General features: G+C 34.7%; 1 protein-coding gene and 1 pseudogene across 11 annotated transcripts in view; one reads left to right on the top strand and one right to left on the bottom strand.

Annotated features, from left to right (window-relative positions):
* Positions 1–13,741, top strand: part of LOC147520561 (putative GDP-L-fucose synthase 2 pseudogene) — a 30,713-nt pseudogene extending 16,972 nt beyond the window's left edge. Inside the window, exon 2 of the transcript XR_015212671.1 lies at positions 13,407–13,741. The product of XR_015212671.1 is annotated as a putative GDP-L-fucose synthase 2 pseudogene (transcript). The remainder of the gene's footprint in view (positions 1–13,406) is intronic.
* On the bottom strand, positions 832–13,416 carry LOC147520562 (DNA gyrase subunit B, chloroplastic/mitochondrial-like). Of its 10 annotated transcripts, none has more exons than XM_086592109.1 (8): positions 12,946–13,416; positions 11,891–11,973; positions 11,605–11,765; positions 10,800–10,893; positions 5,773–6,025; positions 4,565–4,706; positions 3,844–4,221; positions 1,078–1,578 (listed from the first exon to the last, which is right to left on the bottom strand). In XM_086592109.1, the coding sequence occupies exons 1-3, from the start codon at positions 13,080–13,082 to the stop codon at positions 11,680–11,682; spliced, it is 306 nt and encodes a 101-aa protein (XP_086448235.1). In that variant the 5' UTR covers positions 13,083–13,416; the 3' UTR covers positions 1,078–1,578; positions 3,844–4,221; positions 4,565–4,706; positions 5,773–6,025; positions 10,800–10,893; positions 11,605–11,679. The 10 variants fall into 10 exon arrangements, 8 of the variants coding, with proteins under 8 accessions (XP_086448242.1, XP_086448235.1, XP_086448236.1 ...); XM_086592110.1 differs by having other exon boundaries at positions 10,800–10,849; XM_086592116.1 differs by lacking the exons at positions 5,773–6,025; positions 10,800–10,893 and having other exon boundaries at positions 832–1,121; positions 1,226–1,578.
* Positions 13,742–17,515: the final 3,774 nt, after the last annotated feature.

Genomic DNA, 17,515 nt, shown 5'->3' with positions numbered 1-17,515 from the left:
ATTTTAGTTACATGTTTGCATGCGCAGGGAATATCAACGTTCTTAAGGATGTTGCAACAACCCGGTGATGGTCGAGTCAGTTTTCCTGATCTCTGAACAAACTTTGCACACTCCCTTGCTAACCCCTGAATATCACCTTCGCATTGCTGTGCCAAAACTTGGTTGTTGGAAAAAGTTATGGTCAGTCCAACTATTATTACCATGATTACTGAGAACGTAACTACTTCCATGAGAATTCTTCTCTTCTTTCTTACTCTGTTTGCGTTGTGGTTGTGGTTGTGTTCATAGTGTTGAGCCTTTCATGACATTTATAAACATTTCTTGGAAGCGCGAGTTGCAATTCTTGTGACTCCATGTTTCCATTTTATGGTTCTCGTGACTTTACATTGCCAGATGGTTTTAGACTTGTAGCATAGCCATGAACAATGTGTTACTTGTACTGCGTGCATATTGCTGCATGTTTTTGACTTTAGACTCCACTTAAACATAGAAAAATTGGGAGGGAGAAAAATGTGTTTAGCTCAACTCCATTCATTGTTTAAGGTCGAATTAAATAATGTCACTTGGCATATTTTTTCGGTTGTATAACCATTGAGATATGTGATCCTTCCATAGTTAGACTCGCCACAAACTAAACTGTGACTTCTGGTCATTTGATCATACATCTGACAAAATCTCTTCGCTGGAAACCTGAGAGTGTATTCATCTCTGTAGAGCAAGGCTAGATGCGTTTTGTAATCCGTGCTTCCTTATCAGTTCAAAACTCCACGCAAAGCAGAATGTGGTGCATTTTAACATTAATTTCCAATTTACCATTTCCTACTGGATAAGTTAAAATTGAAATTTTGGAAATATCTATTCAGATGTACTCCGGAATATTGTTGTCACAGTTTTAGTAATCACTCAGACCCTTCTAGGAAGAAAACTGTCTTCGGTGGTGCCTGACTTCATACATGATACAAATTGGGGTTCTACATAATTTGGGTCTAACAACTTCTGCCAGTAAAATAAAATGGTTTCTAAGGAGTAGCCTGGAATCAAAAGTTGGACAAACACTCTCTCGTCACACGAGAGAAATTCTAAACCAAGCTTCTTCGTGGTCTTATTCAGATAAAAAGCCACTGCAACAGATAAGAGTCAAGTTTAAAGGCTTTGTAGCAAATGACTGACATGCAGTTTCTTCTACTGAAAGATAAAGCAAAATAACAATAAATTCCAAGCCTACATTTCTATATAGACCAGAATTTAAGAAACATCTTGCATATCCAAAGGATGATGACACCAAAAAACTCGAGTTGCCTGTTGAGTTCTGACAGGAATATTGCAGAGCAAGGAGAAACTTAATAACGAGAAAGAAATCAACACCAAATGGAGCTCCATTAGCTCTATTTTGCCTGAGGGTATTAGCTCTATTTTCCCTAAAGCAATGAAATCAACAGCAAGACCGATGGAATTGATCTTGTCTGCTTCATTATCGGGGATCTCAAACCCAAACTCTTCCTCCAAAGCCATCACAATCTCTACAGTGTCGAGGCTGTCAAGTCCAAGGTCATTCTGGAAATGGGCATTAGGTGTGACCTGTAAGAAAACCATATATAATACACTTGTTCGTTATTGTCAAATATCGACATCGGATGAATAACAAAGCATCAGGCATTGTTCATTAGGTTGGCAATAGCATGAACTCAGTTTGAAAAACGATTATCTCTGTTCCCCCTACAACTTATGAAAAAAAAAACGAATTATTTAGTGTCTTCCTACAGTTCTTGCATGCAACATTTGACCATGTCATGACTGGACAAAGAGTCTGACACTAAAATTTAAAACTATGTTATATGGACACACCATATTTTAAAAATAGTCCATGCCAGATATGTATTCATGTGTGACACATATTGTATGTAATATACCTCAACTTTTGATATTTTGCCATGTGAGACACTTAGTTTGTATCTGTGTCGGAAACGGACACACGTATCCGTGTCAATGCAACTTAGATTTCAAGATAAAGAACTGGTGTATGTATCAGCCATACTTTTCATTATCTTAAGGCTCAGTTCTCATATGCAAGAGTCGGAGGAAGACAATGCAACATCAATATCCTTACTTACTTATCTATCAAGAAAATAAAAGTATATCATTGATCAACTCCTTGAAAACGTCTATTTCTTCACCACTTACTACTGCGCAAATATACACAAAATCATATATCAACTAAAGACAAATTAAAGGAAATGTATACATAAGTAAAAAGGCCTATCTCTGGATCTCAGCTGCACTGGTGGCTATACATATCAACTTCTCCAAACCGTCAGTTCTTAATATGTATCAGAATTCAACGACACGTACGATTTCTCTTGGCTACCAGACAACAATATAATCTTGTGAAACTATCAGTAGCAAACACTAGTGGAGAAGCAAAATGAAGGAGCTAAAAACCTTTCAGAATTATCTATTTAACTGAACTTTGATGGCCGAGGTATTACATGATTATCAGCTACAAGTGTCCCAAAACACTGATAAAACTAAGCTGTAACGCTGGGTATACGCCTCATCCCATCGTAAGACCAACTGACCAACACCAAGATTGTCAACACCTCTTTAATTTCATATTTTCAATAGAAAAAAGATTTTCTCGTTTTTTGTATTGTTAAAATACTTTATTACTAGCCAAACAAGTTTGATTACAGTTGGTGGCAACTCGGGAGAGGAGAGAATGCCGAAACAGAGAGGGAAATCCTCTACAACTAAGGAAGAATATGAATACAAGCCTAATAAAGAGCTCTGGATAACTGGTTTTAATCACAGTTTCCCAATTGAACATGAGCCCTTCAAACCTCCTGCCCCCTCTTTTAGGTGAAGACAACTTATTCATGATCTGATAAAAAAACTAGCATCTTTTTCAATGTTGTGAACGTATCCTGGAAAGTCATGTTATTCCTTACTCTCCAAATGCACCATACAGTCTCATACGGCATGAAATTTTGGCCTTATTGTGAAAACATTGTTAAACTAACAATCACCACCAAGATGACTCTGTCCTAACCACAAAGCCCAGTACACCCATCAGGCTATCAACCTCAGACAAGCAACGATGAACATTGTATACCTAAATACACAAGTGCAGAACACCCAAACACACAAAACACATAAAAATAAAAGGAAAACAAAAGAGAATAGAAGGGGAACACCACTACACACAAGACCCTCCCCAAAACAGCTCGAAGGAGCAAATATCATACCCAAACCACAAGTCTGACATACTAGTCATCCTCCTCCTCATCCACGTCCCACTCATCCAAAAATTCAAGTAAATATGATGATCCTCCTCCCCGTCCTCCATGACTCCATATCTTCAAAGTCTCGGCTGTCTAACCCGATCCCTCTTCCAGTACATCTTCACATCTCCTTTTCTCTCTAGTATTGAACATAGATCTAATTTTATCCCCATTCTCAGTCGTCTTAACCCCCAAAACATTCCCAAATTCAAAAAAATTGATCTATTTGGTTATCTTAATAACTCACTGGCACAAAGTCATAGCATGAAACACACCATTTGATCTCGAATCATGAGTTATTTGGTAGCAAGGCCTCCTTCACAACATAATGCAAAACACTAATCTAACACAGAATCTACTAGGCATAATTTTTCTATATGGGCTAAAAATTTAGTTTTCACAGATGCAAAGATCAAAGAGTTATTTGTGCAAAATAATGAAGAATTTTTGTTTCATCAAAGGACCTCATACTCTTGATAGAAAATGAATTAGAAGCAATGAAACATACATATAATGTCATGTAAAATTACCAAAAAAAACACATGATAAACCCTAATCGTAGTACCTAGAAATGTGTCTCTGATAGCATGCAATTCCCTGCTGACATCTCTAATATCCATTCTCTCTGATGGTGATTCCACAGAACATGCAACCCCAATTCTGACTATTGCTGTCATGCACTCTAGCAGTTTTGTTCTTTTATGACTGCCGATTCTCATGCTATTAGTCTCTCCTAAAGTGTCATCTCCTTCAGATAAAAGTATTGGATCTACAATCTTTATAAATTGAGCTTGCAAACCGTTGCTAGCATAGTTATGGAGGCATAAACCGTCTTTAAACATCTCATCGGTTGGTCTCCTTCCTGTGGACATTTCTAACACCAAAATTCCATAATCAGACATACCGCCACCTTGTATGGATGCATCAGCTCCCATACCATATTCTGCAATATATACATCAATCACTAGTTTCCATAACCATTTAAATGTGAAAAAAAAGAAAAAAAAAAAAAAAAAGATTAACCACAGCTGTCCATATCACTGATCTTATTTGGCTATTAATACAAGTGGTGACATCATGCAATCATTAACCACAGCTGCCTCAAAATTCTGGTTGGGCCAATGAAATATAAAGGGATTCAATCATAGCTTACAGTAAATACATACAGGGCAGAATGAGTCTTGGAGACATGTTGAAACATGGTGGACAAATTTAAAAAGCATAGGGATCGTAATCAAAAAATTATTGACAAAAGATGATTAGGAGATATAAACTGAGGGGGGTACCTTGATAAGTTTCAACTTCTTCCCAAGGTTATTGAGTGTTTTTGTCAATGAAGCTTTGACACCATCGATATGTGTACCACCGTCAACTGTTCTTATGCTATTAGCATATCCAAGCACTGTATCTGAATATGCATCTGAACACCTAAAAAATGACAGCAACAAAAGAAATAAAATTAAAAAAATAAAATTAACAATTCAAATGAACACACCATTACATAGACAATGGAGAAGCTTTGGTCAAGTACAACATTGCCCTTTCTATCTACCACTAAAATAGTTTTGGTATGTGATGGTAAGGTAATTTTGAAAGAGTGTGCGCTACATTCTATGCCATCAAGTTTGAGGATGACTTATAAGATTTCAATGCAATGTAATTTGGCATAAGCATCTCACTGCAGAGTGCTGACATACACAATATAGCAAGTCAGCAATTGCCTTATTGAAGTATCAGTTCGTATAGTCTATACTCTATTGGAATGTACATGTCATTCCAATAGAGTGATGAGGACTTAAAGTCTAAATCGGACCTTAGAATGATGGATATAAATATCTTACCATTGGAGAGCTAAATCGATTGTGATGCCTTCTACTTCGTTTCTGAAGCCAACAGTGTCATGAATTGGTTTTTGGACCAAAAACACCATTTAGCCATATTGAGGTAAGCACGGCATGAGGCGAAAACTTTGAAAAAATGTTGAATGCTCTACAACACATGTTGGAACCATAGTGGCTTAACCTATCAAGAGAGAGAGACCTATGTATATTGTTTGAATCTAAGTTACATTGACACAGACTAACCATTTGGCCCGGCCTATGGCCGGACTTGCTACGTAGATAGCTAATGACTCAAAAGCCTAAAGTCCACTTGAATAAATAATATATGTATATTAATAGCTAATGATTCATTGCATACTTTGTTTGAAGGGTTTATGTTTTTCTATTTTTTTTTAAGAGATTGCAAGCTCTCAAACCTTGATCTAGTAAGTGTAATGCATATAATTTTTCTTGCTGATGCATCAACAATAGCGAAAGACAAATCGGTGTCAATTTCAAATCTATATGAATATCATAATATAGGTGACAATGAATGTTTGTTTGTACACCATATTGCACCATTTGCAATATTGAAGAATTGAGACAAATAATAGTTATCATGACAAAAATGTAATTTCTTTAGATTCCCAAGGCAATTTGATCATTCAAGTTACCTGCTTTGGAGATTGACATTTGCTCCATCAATTCCTAGTGCTTGGGACTACTTCAGGAAACTATTATACATGACAATTGAATTCTATAGTCTTTCGAAGTAGATGCAACTTTAAGAGCTTGTCCTTGAGGCAGTTATTTTCGAGACCGGGTTGGGCTAAGATAAGTCACATTTGCACCACACAAATGTTTGTCATCTCCTTCACTATGCTGCTTACTCTCTATGGTTGGTTTACACGTCTGAATACAAACTAACTGCATAACAATTAAAAGTGTCTATATAATGACTTATACTAAACAATGAAAGAATCAGCTGCTTTATTTGGACAATAATATGAAACCATTCAAAAGCGGATTCAATTACAAACAATCACCGAACAAATAAAAAACAAATCTATTACAAATCCAACTAATGGAATAATCAAAAAGAGATAAAAGGAAAGAAAAAAAATCTTACCTTGGAACGTTTGCTACGTTCTACTTGCAAACCTCCATTATTCTTCGTAAATTATTTATTTACTTTTGGGATCAACCTCCCATTTTTGGAGAAGAAAGATTACTTTTTTTAGATGAAGAAAATAAAGAAGAAAAAGAGAGAATTGAAGAGTTTCGTTATTAATGAAACTTTGCCCCTCCCCGTGTTTGCATTATTTTATATTATTTTAATCTTTGATGCTCTTGTCTATCTAGAAATTACAACCCACCACTTTTTAGTATTGGTTGTGAGCATTGCACTCTAAAAAAAAAGCATAGCATATTATTTATATTAGTTCTCAAACACATGCTGGTTTCAAACAAACTTGAGAAAATATTAAAACACGATGATTTGTGTCTCAAAGAGCCTCATCAATATACAGTTTGTGGTAACTTCTCGGCATTCTCGCTATTTGATATAATGCACTCAAGTTTCTTGTTTTGCTTAGTGTTTGTCTCCACCATAACCACGAACTACACTTTCAAATATAAATGAAACTTCGCAATATTTCTTCATCTCCACAGCACATGAACTACACTTTCAAATATAAATGAAACTTCGCAATATTTCAAATCTCCACAGCAATACAATGAAACGTACAAATTTAGAACACCAAGTCACCGAAGTCGCGTGTCAAAATACAAAAACTAAAGCAATCAAGTTATGAATGTGAAGCTCGTAAAAAAACACTCTGAGTTTGACTTTTTCTTTAACTATATATCTATCTATAAGATGAATTGATCTCCATATACTATTATCAAGAAATCAAGTTCTATATAGTAATAGACATGTTATATAGCATCGTCCATTGGTCTTCATCTATTACCGCCCTTTACATGAGTCAAGATCAGTGTGCACGTTCATATACATTCATTCCCTAAGGCTAAGACATCCCAACCATTCACATATTAAATTTCAAGTAACATATAGCAGCAAGCCAGTAACAATGTAGTAATTTGAAAAAAAAAAATTATAATAATCCGCAATGCATAACGAAAGCAAGAATGCATACAGTTCAACCATCTCAAGCTATATATATATATATATATACACACACACAACTTCGGAACCTAGCAGTGCAAAGATCAAATTTTTACAAAAACATTGTAGGTAGTGGATTGAGTACTCGTGGAGAAAAAAAATAGCCATGAAGAAAAAGGCAAAAAAGGCAATAACATTATAGGAGGCATGAAAAGCATGAATACTTGATGAAGAAGAGCTGAGGTTTGGTTACGCAGCTTGCCAGAAAAATCAAACCACAAATAAATATACACCTCTTGAACTTTTAAGAATTTGAATTTTCCTAAGAGAGTTTGAACAAACAAAAACTTTATGTTTGAACTTTGCAGACAACCAAATTTTTGGTATAAAAATAAGTTGTTGGAAAGTTATAGACCCATAAGAATGGAGCCCTAACGAAGATGGGCACTTGTCGAACGTTGCATTGCAATGCTTCAACTGAAAGGTGCACATAGTTTTGTGCAATGAGTTGTATTGTGATAGTAGTTACTGTAGTTCATAAAGAAAAGTTCATAAGAAAAACAAACGTACTAAACCCTAACATAGTATAAAAAGAAATATCTAAAGGCAGCCCTATATATCACTCTTCAGCTATGGTTGTTGAATTCATTGCCCTAAAAATCAATATGCAACCTTGCTTCACACTTCTCAATCTTCCCTTTGAAGTGAATTAAATCTTCCTACATCACCAAAATGCTATACACAATATGCTATCGATTCTCCGTAAAACCAAAATGTTATACACAATATGCTATCGATTCATATTAGTAAGGGGTTCACACTATGCAACTATTAGAAACTACGAATATACAATTATATACCTAAAGTACGTGACTTTTCTGAAAATTTTCGACAAAGTCTCCTCTGTATTTTCGACATTTCATAAATATAAAACCTGTCGTAACCTGAAATTTTAAAACAATATACTTCTCATTGATTAACCCAGCTACTTAACCGTCTCGACGAATGCCAAAGCAGTTAAATAACTGGTTTAAAAAATGAGATCACTGCAACATTAGGACTTAGTACAGTAAAGAACTTGAATGTCTCGACTAATGACAGATCATCCAAGCACCTCGTACAAATATACTTCTTATTGATTAACCCAACTACTTAACCGTCTCGATGAATGCCTGAACATTTAGATAACTGGTTTAAAAAATGAGATCACTGTAACATTAGGACTTAGTACAACAAAGAACTTGAATGTCTCGACTAATGCCAGATCATTCAAGCACCTTGCCAACGCCCCAAAACTCGAACAATTATATTCCTAAAGTACGTGACTTTTTTGAAAAATTTCGACAGAGTCTCCTCTGTATTTTTGACATTTCATAAATATAAAATTTGTCATAACCTGAAAATTTAAAACAATATACTTCTCATTGATTAACCTAGTTACTTAACCGTCTCGAACGAATGCCAGAGCAGTTAAATAACTGGTTAAAAAAATGAGATCACAGCAACATTAGGACTCAATACAGCAAAGAACTTGAATGTCTCGACTAATGCCAGATCATCCAAGCACCTCGTACAAATATATTTCTCATTAATTAACCCAGCTACTTAACCGTCTCAACGAATACCAGAGCAGTTAAATAACTGGTTTAAAAAATGAGATCACTGCAACATTAGGACTTAGTACAGTAAAGAACTTGAATGTCTTGACTAATGCCAGATCATCCAAAGCCATTACCAAAAACACATTAAATATATACTTTCGAGTCTAACGCCCAAAAACTTGAACAATTATATACCTAAAGTACGTGACTTTTTCTGAAAAATTTCGACAGTCTCCTCTGTATTTTCGATATTTCATAAATATAAAACCTGTCATAACCTGAAATTTTAAAACAATATACTTCTCATTGATTAACCTAGCTACTTAACCGTCTCGACGAATGCCAGAGCAGTTAAATATCTGGTTTAAAAAATGAGATCACTACAATATTAGAACTTAATACAGCAAAGAACTTGAATGTCTCGATTAATGCCAGATCATCCAAACACCTCGTACAAAGCCATTACCAAAAAGACAAATTAAATATATACTTTCGAGTCTTGTAGCTATCAAAAGGTTTACATCATTAACAAATTTGAATGAAGACATACCTCTTTCGACTCAAATTTTTCCAAAAAACTTGAACCATACCAAACTCCTAATCAAATAACCCCAGCTCCATGAGCCACAAAGTCCAAAGTTAAAACCAACCCGACACGGCTAACAAAATATACTATGGCAAACAGTAAAATTCAAATGTACGAAAAAAACGATGTTAACCTATAGTTCAGGTTAGTTCTTCGAGATTTGATAAACATGCTACTCATTGAACTTACTGTTTAGCGACAATATCATCCTTGTATATAAACAAAATTTGAATAGCTTCTTGAATCTTACAAAAACAATATCAGCATTAATCACATACAAACCTCAGATTAATTAAAAGGCTACTCAAAAAAATATCAAGTTATGTCTATTTCGTGTAAACAACACATAAGTGGTTTCCATGTAGTTCGTATACACTTCAATAAGTTTTTAAAAAAGCCCCTTTGAATGGGTGTTGAAAGCCTAGAAAGACTTCTTTATCAAGAACCTAACTTCTTAGAATTCATCACATGGTTTCCGTTCAGTAATGACAGAATGTGTGACTTCATTTAGAAAAGTTGTGCGACTCCCCAAAGGTTAGCTTGGGGAGTTGGGCTTTTTATTCACAATGGTATATCTAGAAGGGTCATTAATAGAACTAAAAGTCTTAATGCTGCAACTTCGATTAGTTCCATGTAGAACAATATTAGCATGTGGGTCTTGCACTCTAGATATGATACTCAGTGTGTTAATGATGACCCAATCTGGCGTTTGTGTGTTTCAATTTTCAGACTCGGGTCTTGATTTATCTCAAACCCCAATTTCTTATGCCTTGCCCAATTAGGCGAAAGATAAAGCAAAAGTACTCACTACAAGATAAGAATTTGTGAATAACTAAAATAACCTTGGGATTAAGAGTTCTATAAACCTCAACAGCGTAATCCAAGTAATTATTTCACATGCCTAGACAGTCCCAAAAAACATCCCACCACAATTCACATATGCTCACGAAAAATGAAATACTCACTCGAAAGTAATCCAATGTAATTTTTATCATGGACCAAGTTTGTTTTATCAATACTTTATCTAATCATATAATTGTAATGTTATTCACTTTCAATCCGCCAGTTATTTCCACAACCACAGGGGGTCCACTTTCATGAACTTAGATTTTTAAAGTCTGAAAAAATAAATAAAATAAATGAATAAAAATAAAAAGTAAAAAACAACGTAGCATGCATGTTAGTATGTAGAAAAAAAGAAGTTGGGAAACAAAAAAGCAGCTTCCTCTCTTCAATAGTTTTAATGCACATATTTAAGTTGGAAAAAAACTCCAAACAGGTCATGTTTAGACATTTGCTAAAAAGCAATAGTTGAAATGGCAGTTAGTTATGACATGAGAATTCATGATAAAACTTTCACTCAATATGAAACAATAATTGCATTACCTGAAGCTTTTCACTGGTGAAGTCAGCTTCCTTCAAAGGTTGATTTGCATCTGTGCATTAGGTACTTACATGTTACTGTGCAAATAAAGCAGCCCTAAAAATCCAAGTATTCCATCAATTTGTTGCTATCAATTTGATCCTTTTCACTGAGCATCAACAATAGTAGTCTAGTGGAGGTGAACATACCCATTAAAGCATTTTTGTGGTAGCAAGGACTTCTATTTGCTGGGGAAGACACCATAATGCCTCGAACTTAATTTATTGGAAGTCTATTGGTTAGAACCCAATATCTCAGAGTTGTAATGGGTTGAACACAATGCCCAAGCTTATTGTGTTTGGAGTGAATGCTTAACAAATATAAGTTTAATTAATCGATATAAATTTAGAATTTAGCCATTTATTTCCATAGTTTCGTTAATATCGATCAATTCTTCTAACTTAGTGACTTATCAAACCAAAAGAAAAAAAAAAACAATGAAAATAAAAAGAAGAAGGAAAAGAAGTAATACAACACCTATAGAGAAGATAAAACTACATCATTCATTACTATGAGATATCAAGAGAGACATAAAACTACAACATAAAATTGATAATTAAAACAAAAAATATGATAGATCAGAAAGAAAACCAAAATTTTATTTAATGAAGTACTTGAAAATTGAAGATATCAATAGATGTTTGCTTCAAAAGCCTCTGTTAGTCGTCTTCTGCTTCAATTTTATGGATGATGAGCTTCCACTTAAAAGAAGCGGTCCTATGAGAAAATTCTTAAATCTTTTATTCACAATTGAACAAAAAAACTTACCAATGCAAACTTGATGTATCTAGAGTAGAATCAGGCCAATTGCTCTAGAACAGCAAAGCATCTCTCATCTTTGGCTTAACAGAAATGCCACATCAGATAATTCGTTCCACCAAGGAACAAAACTGAAGTATATACAAATGTAATCACACCAATACCAGGACCTGCACAACCAGTGTGATTTAATCATCTACCACACTTGACAATAAATGAAGCAAAGAGCTCCCATTTGTTTCTAATATAAAAATCAGTTATAGATTAGAAAAATAGTTAATGTGGAAAAGCTGACCTTCAAAGCAGACCTTCATCCCATTCAAGGCCAGGCCAAGAAAGATCTTGTAGCATTGCATTATCAGATTCGATAATAAAGCACTGCATTTATAATGATCCATCAACAGGTTATAATGACAAATTACTGGCCCTATAAAACTTTATGACTGGTATATCCTAAAACAGGCATACTGCTGAGCATTCACATATATTAAGCACTCTTATCTCATGTTTCGACAATTATTAGGGAGTCGATCAAACTCAACACAATGTCTATGGGTATCAAAATTGTGTACCTAGCAAATAACTAATGTAACAACAAAAGAAGCAAAAGAAACATCCATTAATTAAACAACTATATATAAACCCCTCGTCAAAACTCACCTTATATAAGACAACGTTTCGAAGTTTGCTTTACATTCAACTATATATACACACCAGTACTTACAATTTTCCGTTGGCCAGAAACGGTTAATGGTCACTCTTTCCGTGTACAACTATAACATGAACTTAAAGCCGAATACATGCATCATATGAAAAAAAATCATACCGAATCATGAATTTAACCTCTACCCTTTAAATCACTACACAGACACAAACAAAATAATCCAAACTCCTCATTGAAAGAAACCAATTCCTAATAAAAAGAAACCAAAAGTCTAATAAATTGGCTAGAGAATTGGATCTCCTATTACGGGATATGGTCAGGAAAGCAGAAACCGACATGCTCGCCAACAGATTCCGAACAGGAAATGGACTGACAAAGTTGGTGTTCAGCGAGTTGAGGTAATTTGTCTCTAGAAATTATTTTGGGACTTATCTGCTCATGTTTAGTCTTATTTGAAGGAATTAACTTGCCAAATCTATCTAAAAAGCAAACTGAATCTCAGGAAGCCAACTATGCAAAGTTTATTTCCTGACATATAAAATCAAAGCTCAAAGCAATCTTGTAGTCTGTCATTATATTATACATAATCTAGAGGCTTCGTAGTGCCAATACTACTTGGTAGAGTAGGCAGACAAATAAAGGAACATCAAATATAATGTAAAATCCTGTTAAGATTAGAAAACAACCTGATAAGATAATGCTTCAAGCCATGCTGTTGAAAACCAATAAACTTTGGATAAAGAGCTCTGCTCTTTAATTGCCAGTTCAAAAACCCTTGCTGCATCGTGTAATGACTGGACCAGCCCATCACTGTAATCTTCATTTTGCAGTGACTGATTAAGTTTGGCCCTCAATCCCTCCATATCACTACTGGAACTGGTTTGTGGTGTCCCATTGACTTTCACGCCATCATCAGTAGAAGCGCCATCCCCTTCCTACTTTACACCTGTGATTATGATTGTACTTGGCATACACCATTACATTACACCTCATTCGACATCTATTCCTTGGATAACCCCATTCATGTAGGAAACTCGGTGAGATATTTATTTATGAAAATACTTTTCAACTATTTATTTAGTTAACTAAAGTGCTCAAAACTTCCCTTGCAACATGGAGAGCGGATCATTCTGACTAGCTTTTGCAGATCCTAAACTCATTGGACAATTATGGATTCTTTATTCTCAATACTCAGGTAACAAACTTTCTGCTTTTGTGAAGATTAGAAAGGCAGAGTTGATATAATTACAATTACAAGTTGGCACCATTGTAGATAAATTTACAAAATAACATATTGGTGCAATGCAAACATATGAACGGCTGTCACATGGTTTTCATAATTTATTTTTCCCAAGAGCGAATAGTACGTGGGTTTTGTAGGTAAAAAAGTGGTTTGGTGTTGTAGTCAATTTTAATTGATTGGAATCTCATGACCAAAGAGTGAATAACTTCATAATTTGGGTGTTGTTACCTCATTTTATTATTGAGAAGGTATGATAAAGATGTGTGTTTATATGTTTTAGCTAACTGTGACTTGGGGATCTTTAGTAAGCTTCCTTGGAACGATCCAGCTCATTCAGTGTGACTAATGGAATCATATAATTTGAGTCCCAAATTCATATGGTTCCAATTTTTGTTGATGTGTTACCAGGTAGGGGAACTACTTCGTCACATAATCTTCTTTAAGCGGGCACTTTTGCGTTTTTAGTGACAGGAACATTTTGGTAAGCCAATGGTGTTTGTACTTAAGAGATGGTTGACTTATGTTTAAGGAAGATTGTTTCAATTGTAGCTACGCCATGATTTCTAATAGTCTAGGCATCCCCCAAAAGTGATTGACGTAAATCCTTCCTTAAACACAAGGTGTCCGATTGATGCTCTCTAAGGCTATGATTCAAGTCTTGAAAGGTGAAAAGAAGGCACAAGATGTGTTGGAATCTCTTGTGTATTTCTAAATGCTAGTGTGTGTCTGCAAAGTGGAGGAGATGAACAAATGGTATTCTCGCCACTTTAGTGCATAGTAGATAGTCCCACATTGGTTATCCACCACATAGGGTAGGGTTCGGGCCTGGGCTTGGGCTTGGGCTTACTGTTGTGGGTAGTGGTTTGACCAATAGCCTAAACTTGTTTTGCCTTTTTTTTGGCAGAAGAGTTTGAGGTGTTCTATTAGGAGTTGGTCTCTCTTTCTCCTAACCTCTATAAATAGGGATTTGTGAGTCTATAGAAAATAGACTTGATCGATCGAAACTCAACTCGAGGAGAAACGAAAAACTCAAACCAAATCCTTTTCTTCTTCTTCTCTTCCATCCGGCCAAAAGAGTTATATTCTTTGCTTCTGTAGGGTAGTCCGTTCTAGTGCAAAGTCAGTCATTTGTTAACCATTGAATCCTCGTGAGGAAGACGCCACCGTTGCCTTTCTCGCACCATTGGAAGGGGCGAAAATCTTTCCCTTAAGACTGACTAATCCGCGCCTTGGTTATTCCCGCCATCACTGGCCCTTGTTTCTTCATTGCTCTTCGTTCATTTCCTTCTACTTTTAGTTCTTTGTGTTCATACAACTATTCTAACAATCTTAAGAAAAGAGTTTTGTAGTAGAACAAAGGAGAGTGCTTTAATCTGGCAATCAAAAGATAAGTCTTTTACTTTGAATTATTTTTGTGTTATTGTGTTATGACTTTAGAAATTTTCTAATAATTTCGTTTTTGTTAGGAAACCAATTAAAGATTCAATATTTATTGATCTTTTGTGGTTTATCAAACCCTATATGGTTGTAGACCTTTCTCCTACGTTTGTGGGAGTCAAATATGAGATTTCTATCAAGAAAAACGTCAAAGTTCGTCTTTTTACTCTTTGCGTCACTTTCGTTCTGAAACTGCTATAACTTTCAGCTCAGAACTTCGGTTTTGCAATCCGCTTTTTGGGTTGAAAAGCTGATTCAAAGAGCTTTCCAGTGGTATAAGGCTTGATACCCAATTCTTCATGAGCTGGTTCAGAATTACAGTTCTTTTGAACTGTTTTTTCTAGGAGAAAAATATGGTAATCCGATTTTTCAATCGGTTAGGTATCGTATTCTTTCACTCTTTGTAATTCTTTTGGTTTGATTATATGGTGATATTCTTGCCTTGAGTTGCATGCTAGTTTTTCTTAGGAGGGAAATCCCTAAGCTTAAACTTTTTTAATAACCTAGTCAACAAATTATACGTGTTTATCACTGAGGAATTAATTGGTTTGACTAGAAGTAGTTTGATATTAATTTTCTTTGTACATATGTAGATGTATGTAGATGGTCTAAGAGAGACCTTAAGATAGTTAATATCAACCACACTCAAATCTTGGATAGTAATTATAATGTATTCAATGCATAATTGCTTATCTTTATTTATTGAGTGAACGTGTTGTTAGACGATGGTTATAATTGTACAGTTGTGAAAATACATGTTAGATGAAGTAATTTGTAGCTTATATCCAATATAGCATATGTTAAAGTTGTGTAGCATGCTAGTTTTGGATATTAATCATCGTGGATTTACTTTAAACTTGATAATAGTTTATTGGTAAATTTTTCTAGTTGAAGACATTAATGGATTGAGCCATTAGATGTTGTGGTAGTACTTGAGGTCTTGTTGATAGGGTATTCTATCTTACTTGAGCTCATCTAAAAAGAGGAGGTGGAGTCCTCAGTTGTTTTGCATATTCAGTGGCTAGATTTGCTTAAATATTGTATACTTTTTGTTGTGAGGGGTACAGTTAAAGTTTACTTTTCCTGAACCTATGATATGATATTTACTATGTTTGACATGAATGCATTATTTAACATTGACATGAAGTTTAACCATGTCATATATTATTAAGTAATGAGCATCGTTATCTACGAGAGGAAACAATATGGGAAACAATCAATATCCTCTTAAATCTAATTTAGTCAAGGAGATGTAAGGTAATGGTTTGTCTTCTTAGACAATATCCTCCAGTGACTATTTTAGACAAGGAGATGTAACGCTTGTAGATTGTCTTATTAGGCATTATCCTCCTATGACTATGGATAAATAGCCAAGGTGATGTACAAGTGCGTGGATTGTCTCCCTATGACAGTTGGAATGTTGAATGATGAAAAGAAGGATGATAATGATATTATCTCGGGTAAAACCTTTTTCATCTAATTCTTCTATTCTTTAAAATTCATTTGAATCACTTGTGGATTTCCTTTCATATAGATAGCATGAACATAATATGACTATATTTAATATGATCTAGAATCATAGACTTGAGTAAAGTATATTCTTGTCATAAGAGTGCATTTTATTGTTGTTGTTTCTTTTTTTAGTGTTTGTAGCGGTATAATGTGTTTTGCATGTAAGTTTGATTAGGTTGAGTAACCATTGAACTGTGGGGGTAGTGACCATATATGCATGACATCGTTTTATCATAGTTCATCTTACAAGATAATTGGAAAGACACTGAACTATAAAGTATGGAAAGGTCTTGGGCCTATCCAAAAATGTTTCAAAATGTGGGGGGTGTCTTGCCAAGGCTATTGTGAATGAATCTAAAAGAATTTTTTTTTTTTTTTTTTTTTTTGAGACCTAGAATTATCAAGTAGATGTTCATTGGTGAAACTCATAATAGTGATGTTTGTTTTCAGTTGTCATGAGTGATAACAATTTTGTAGATACCACACTATTATTGAATGTCTTATATGCTAATTTTATTTGAGGTTGTGCTTTCTGAGAAATTGGCATAGAGTGGTTGAATGTTCATAATGAACTACATAAGATAATCCCATTATTTCGCACAAGAAATTTGGAAGACTATCAATGAGTATTTCCACCATTAACGGTGATGATGTTTATATGTTTCTTAAGGAAGATTCATTAACCTATAAGGAAGTTGTCATTTCCTATGAGAAGTGTCTTTTTGAATGATACAACTCCTCTAAACCGGACTCTTGATTTATTGGGGGATCTATAGGTTGAATTGGATCTTCAAGAGAAAACTAAAACGTGATAGTTGTATTGCAAAATACAATGTTAATAATAATAGCCAAGGGGTTTCAATCGGAGACAAAATTTATACTATTTTGAAACCTTGCTCATATAACTAGAATTTCTTCTACGTAATTCTAAAGACTCTAGTTGAGTAGTTGTCTTGGAACTACAATACCAAATAGTACCGTGTGATGAAATTTGAAGGTATACAATTTAGTTAAATCTTTGTATGAGTTGATTCAAGCCTATAAATGGCATGAGCAATTCAACA

This window comes from Coptis chinensis, chromosome 2 (genome assembly GCF_015680905.1).
Source record: "Coptis chinensis isolate HL-2020 chromosome 2, ASM1568090v1, whole genome shotgun sequence".
In the NCBI taxonomy this organism is placed as follows: domain Eukaryota; kingdom Viridiplantae; phylum Streptophyta; class Magnoliopsida; order Ranunculales; family Ranunculaceae; genus Coptis; species Coptis chinensis.
This window is presented reverse-complemented; position numbering and strand designations above follow the sequence as displayed.

Excerpts from the sequence above, each read along its gene's own strand:
- LOC147520562 (XM_086592116.1), bottom strand. The coding sequence starts at position 13,082 with ATGAAGATTACAGTGATGGGCTGGTCCAGTCATTACACGATGCAGCAA. Across the intron at positions 11,974-12,945 it reads TTGAAGCATTATCTTATCAG|TGCTTTATTATCGAATCTGA; the intron begins GTTGTTTTCTAA and ends TTATAAATGCAG. Across the intron at positions 11,766-11,890 it reads GATGAAGGTCTGCTTTGAAG|GTCCTGGTATTGGTGTGATT; the intron begins GTCAGCTTTTCC and ends CTGGTTGTGCAG.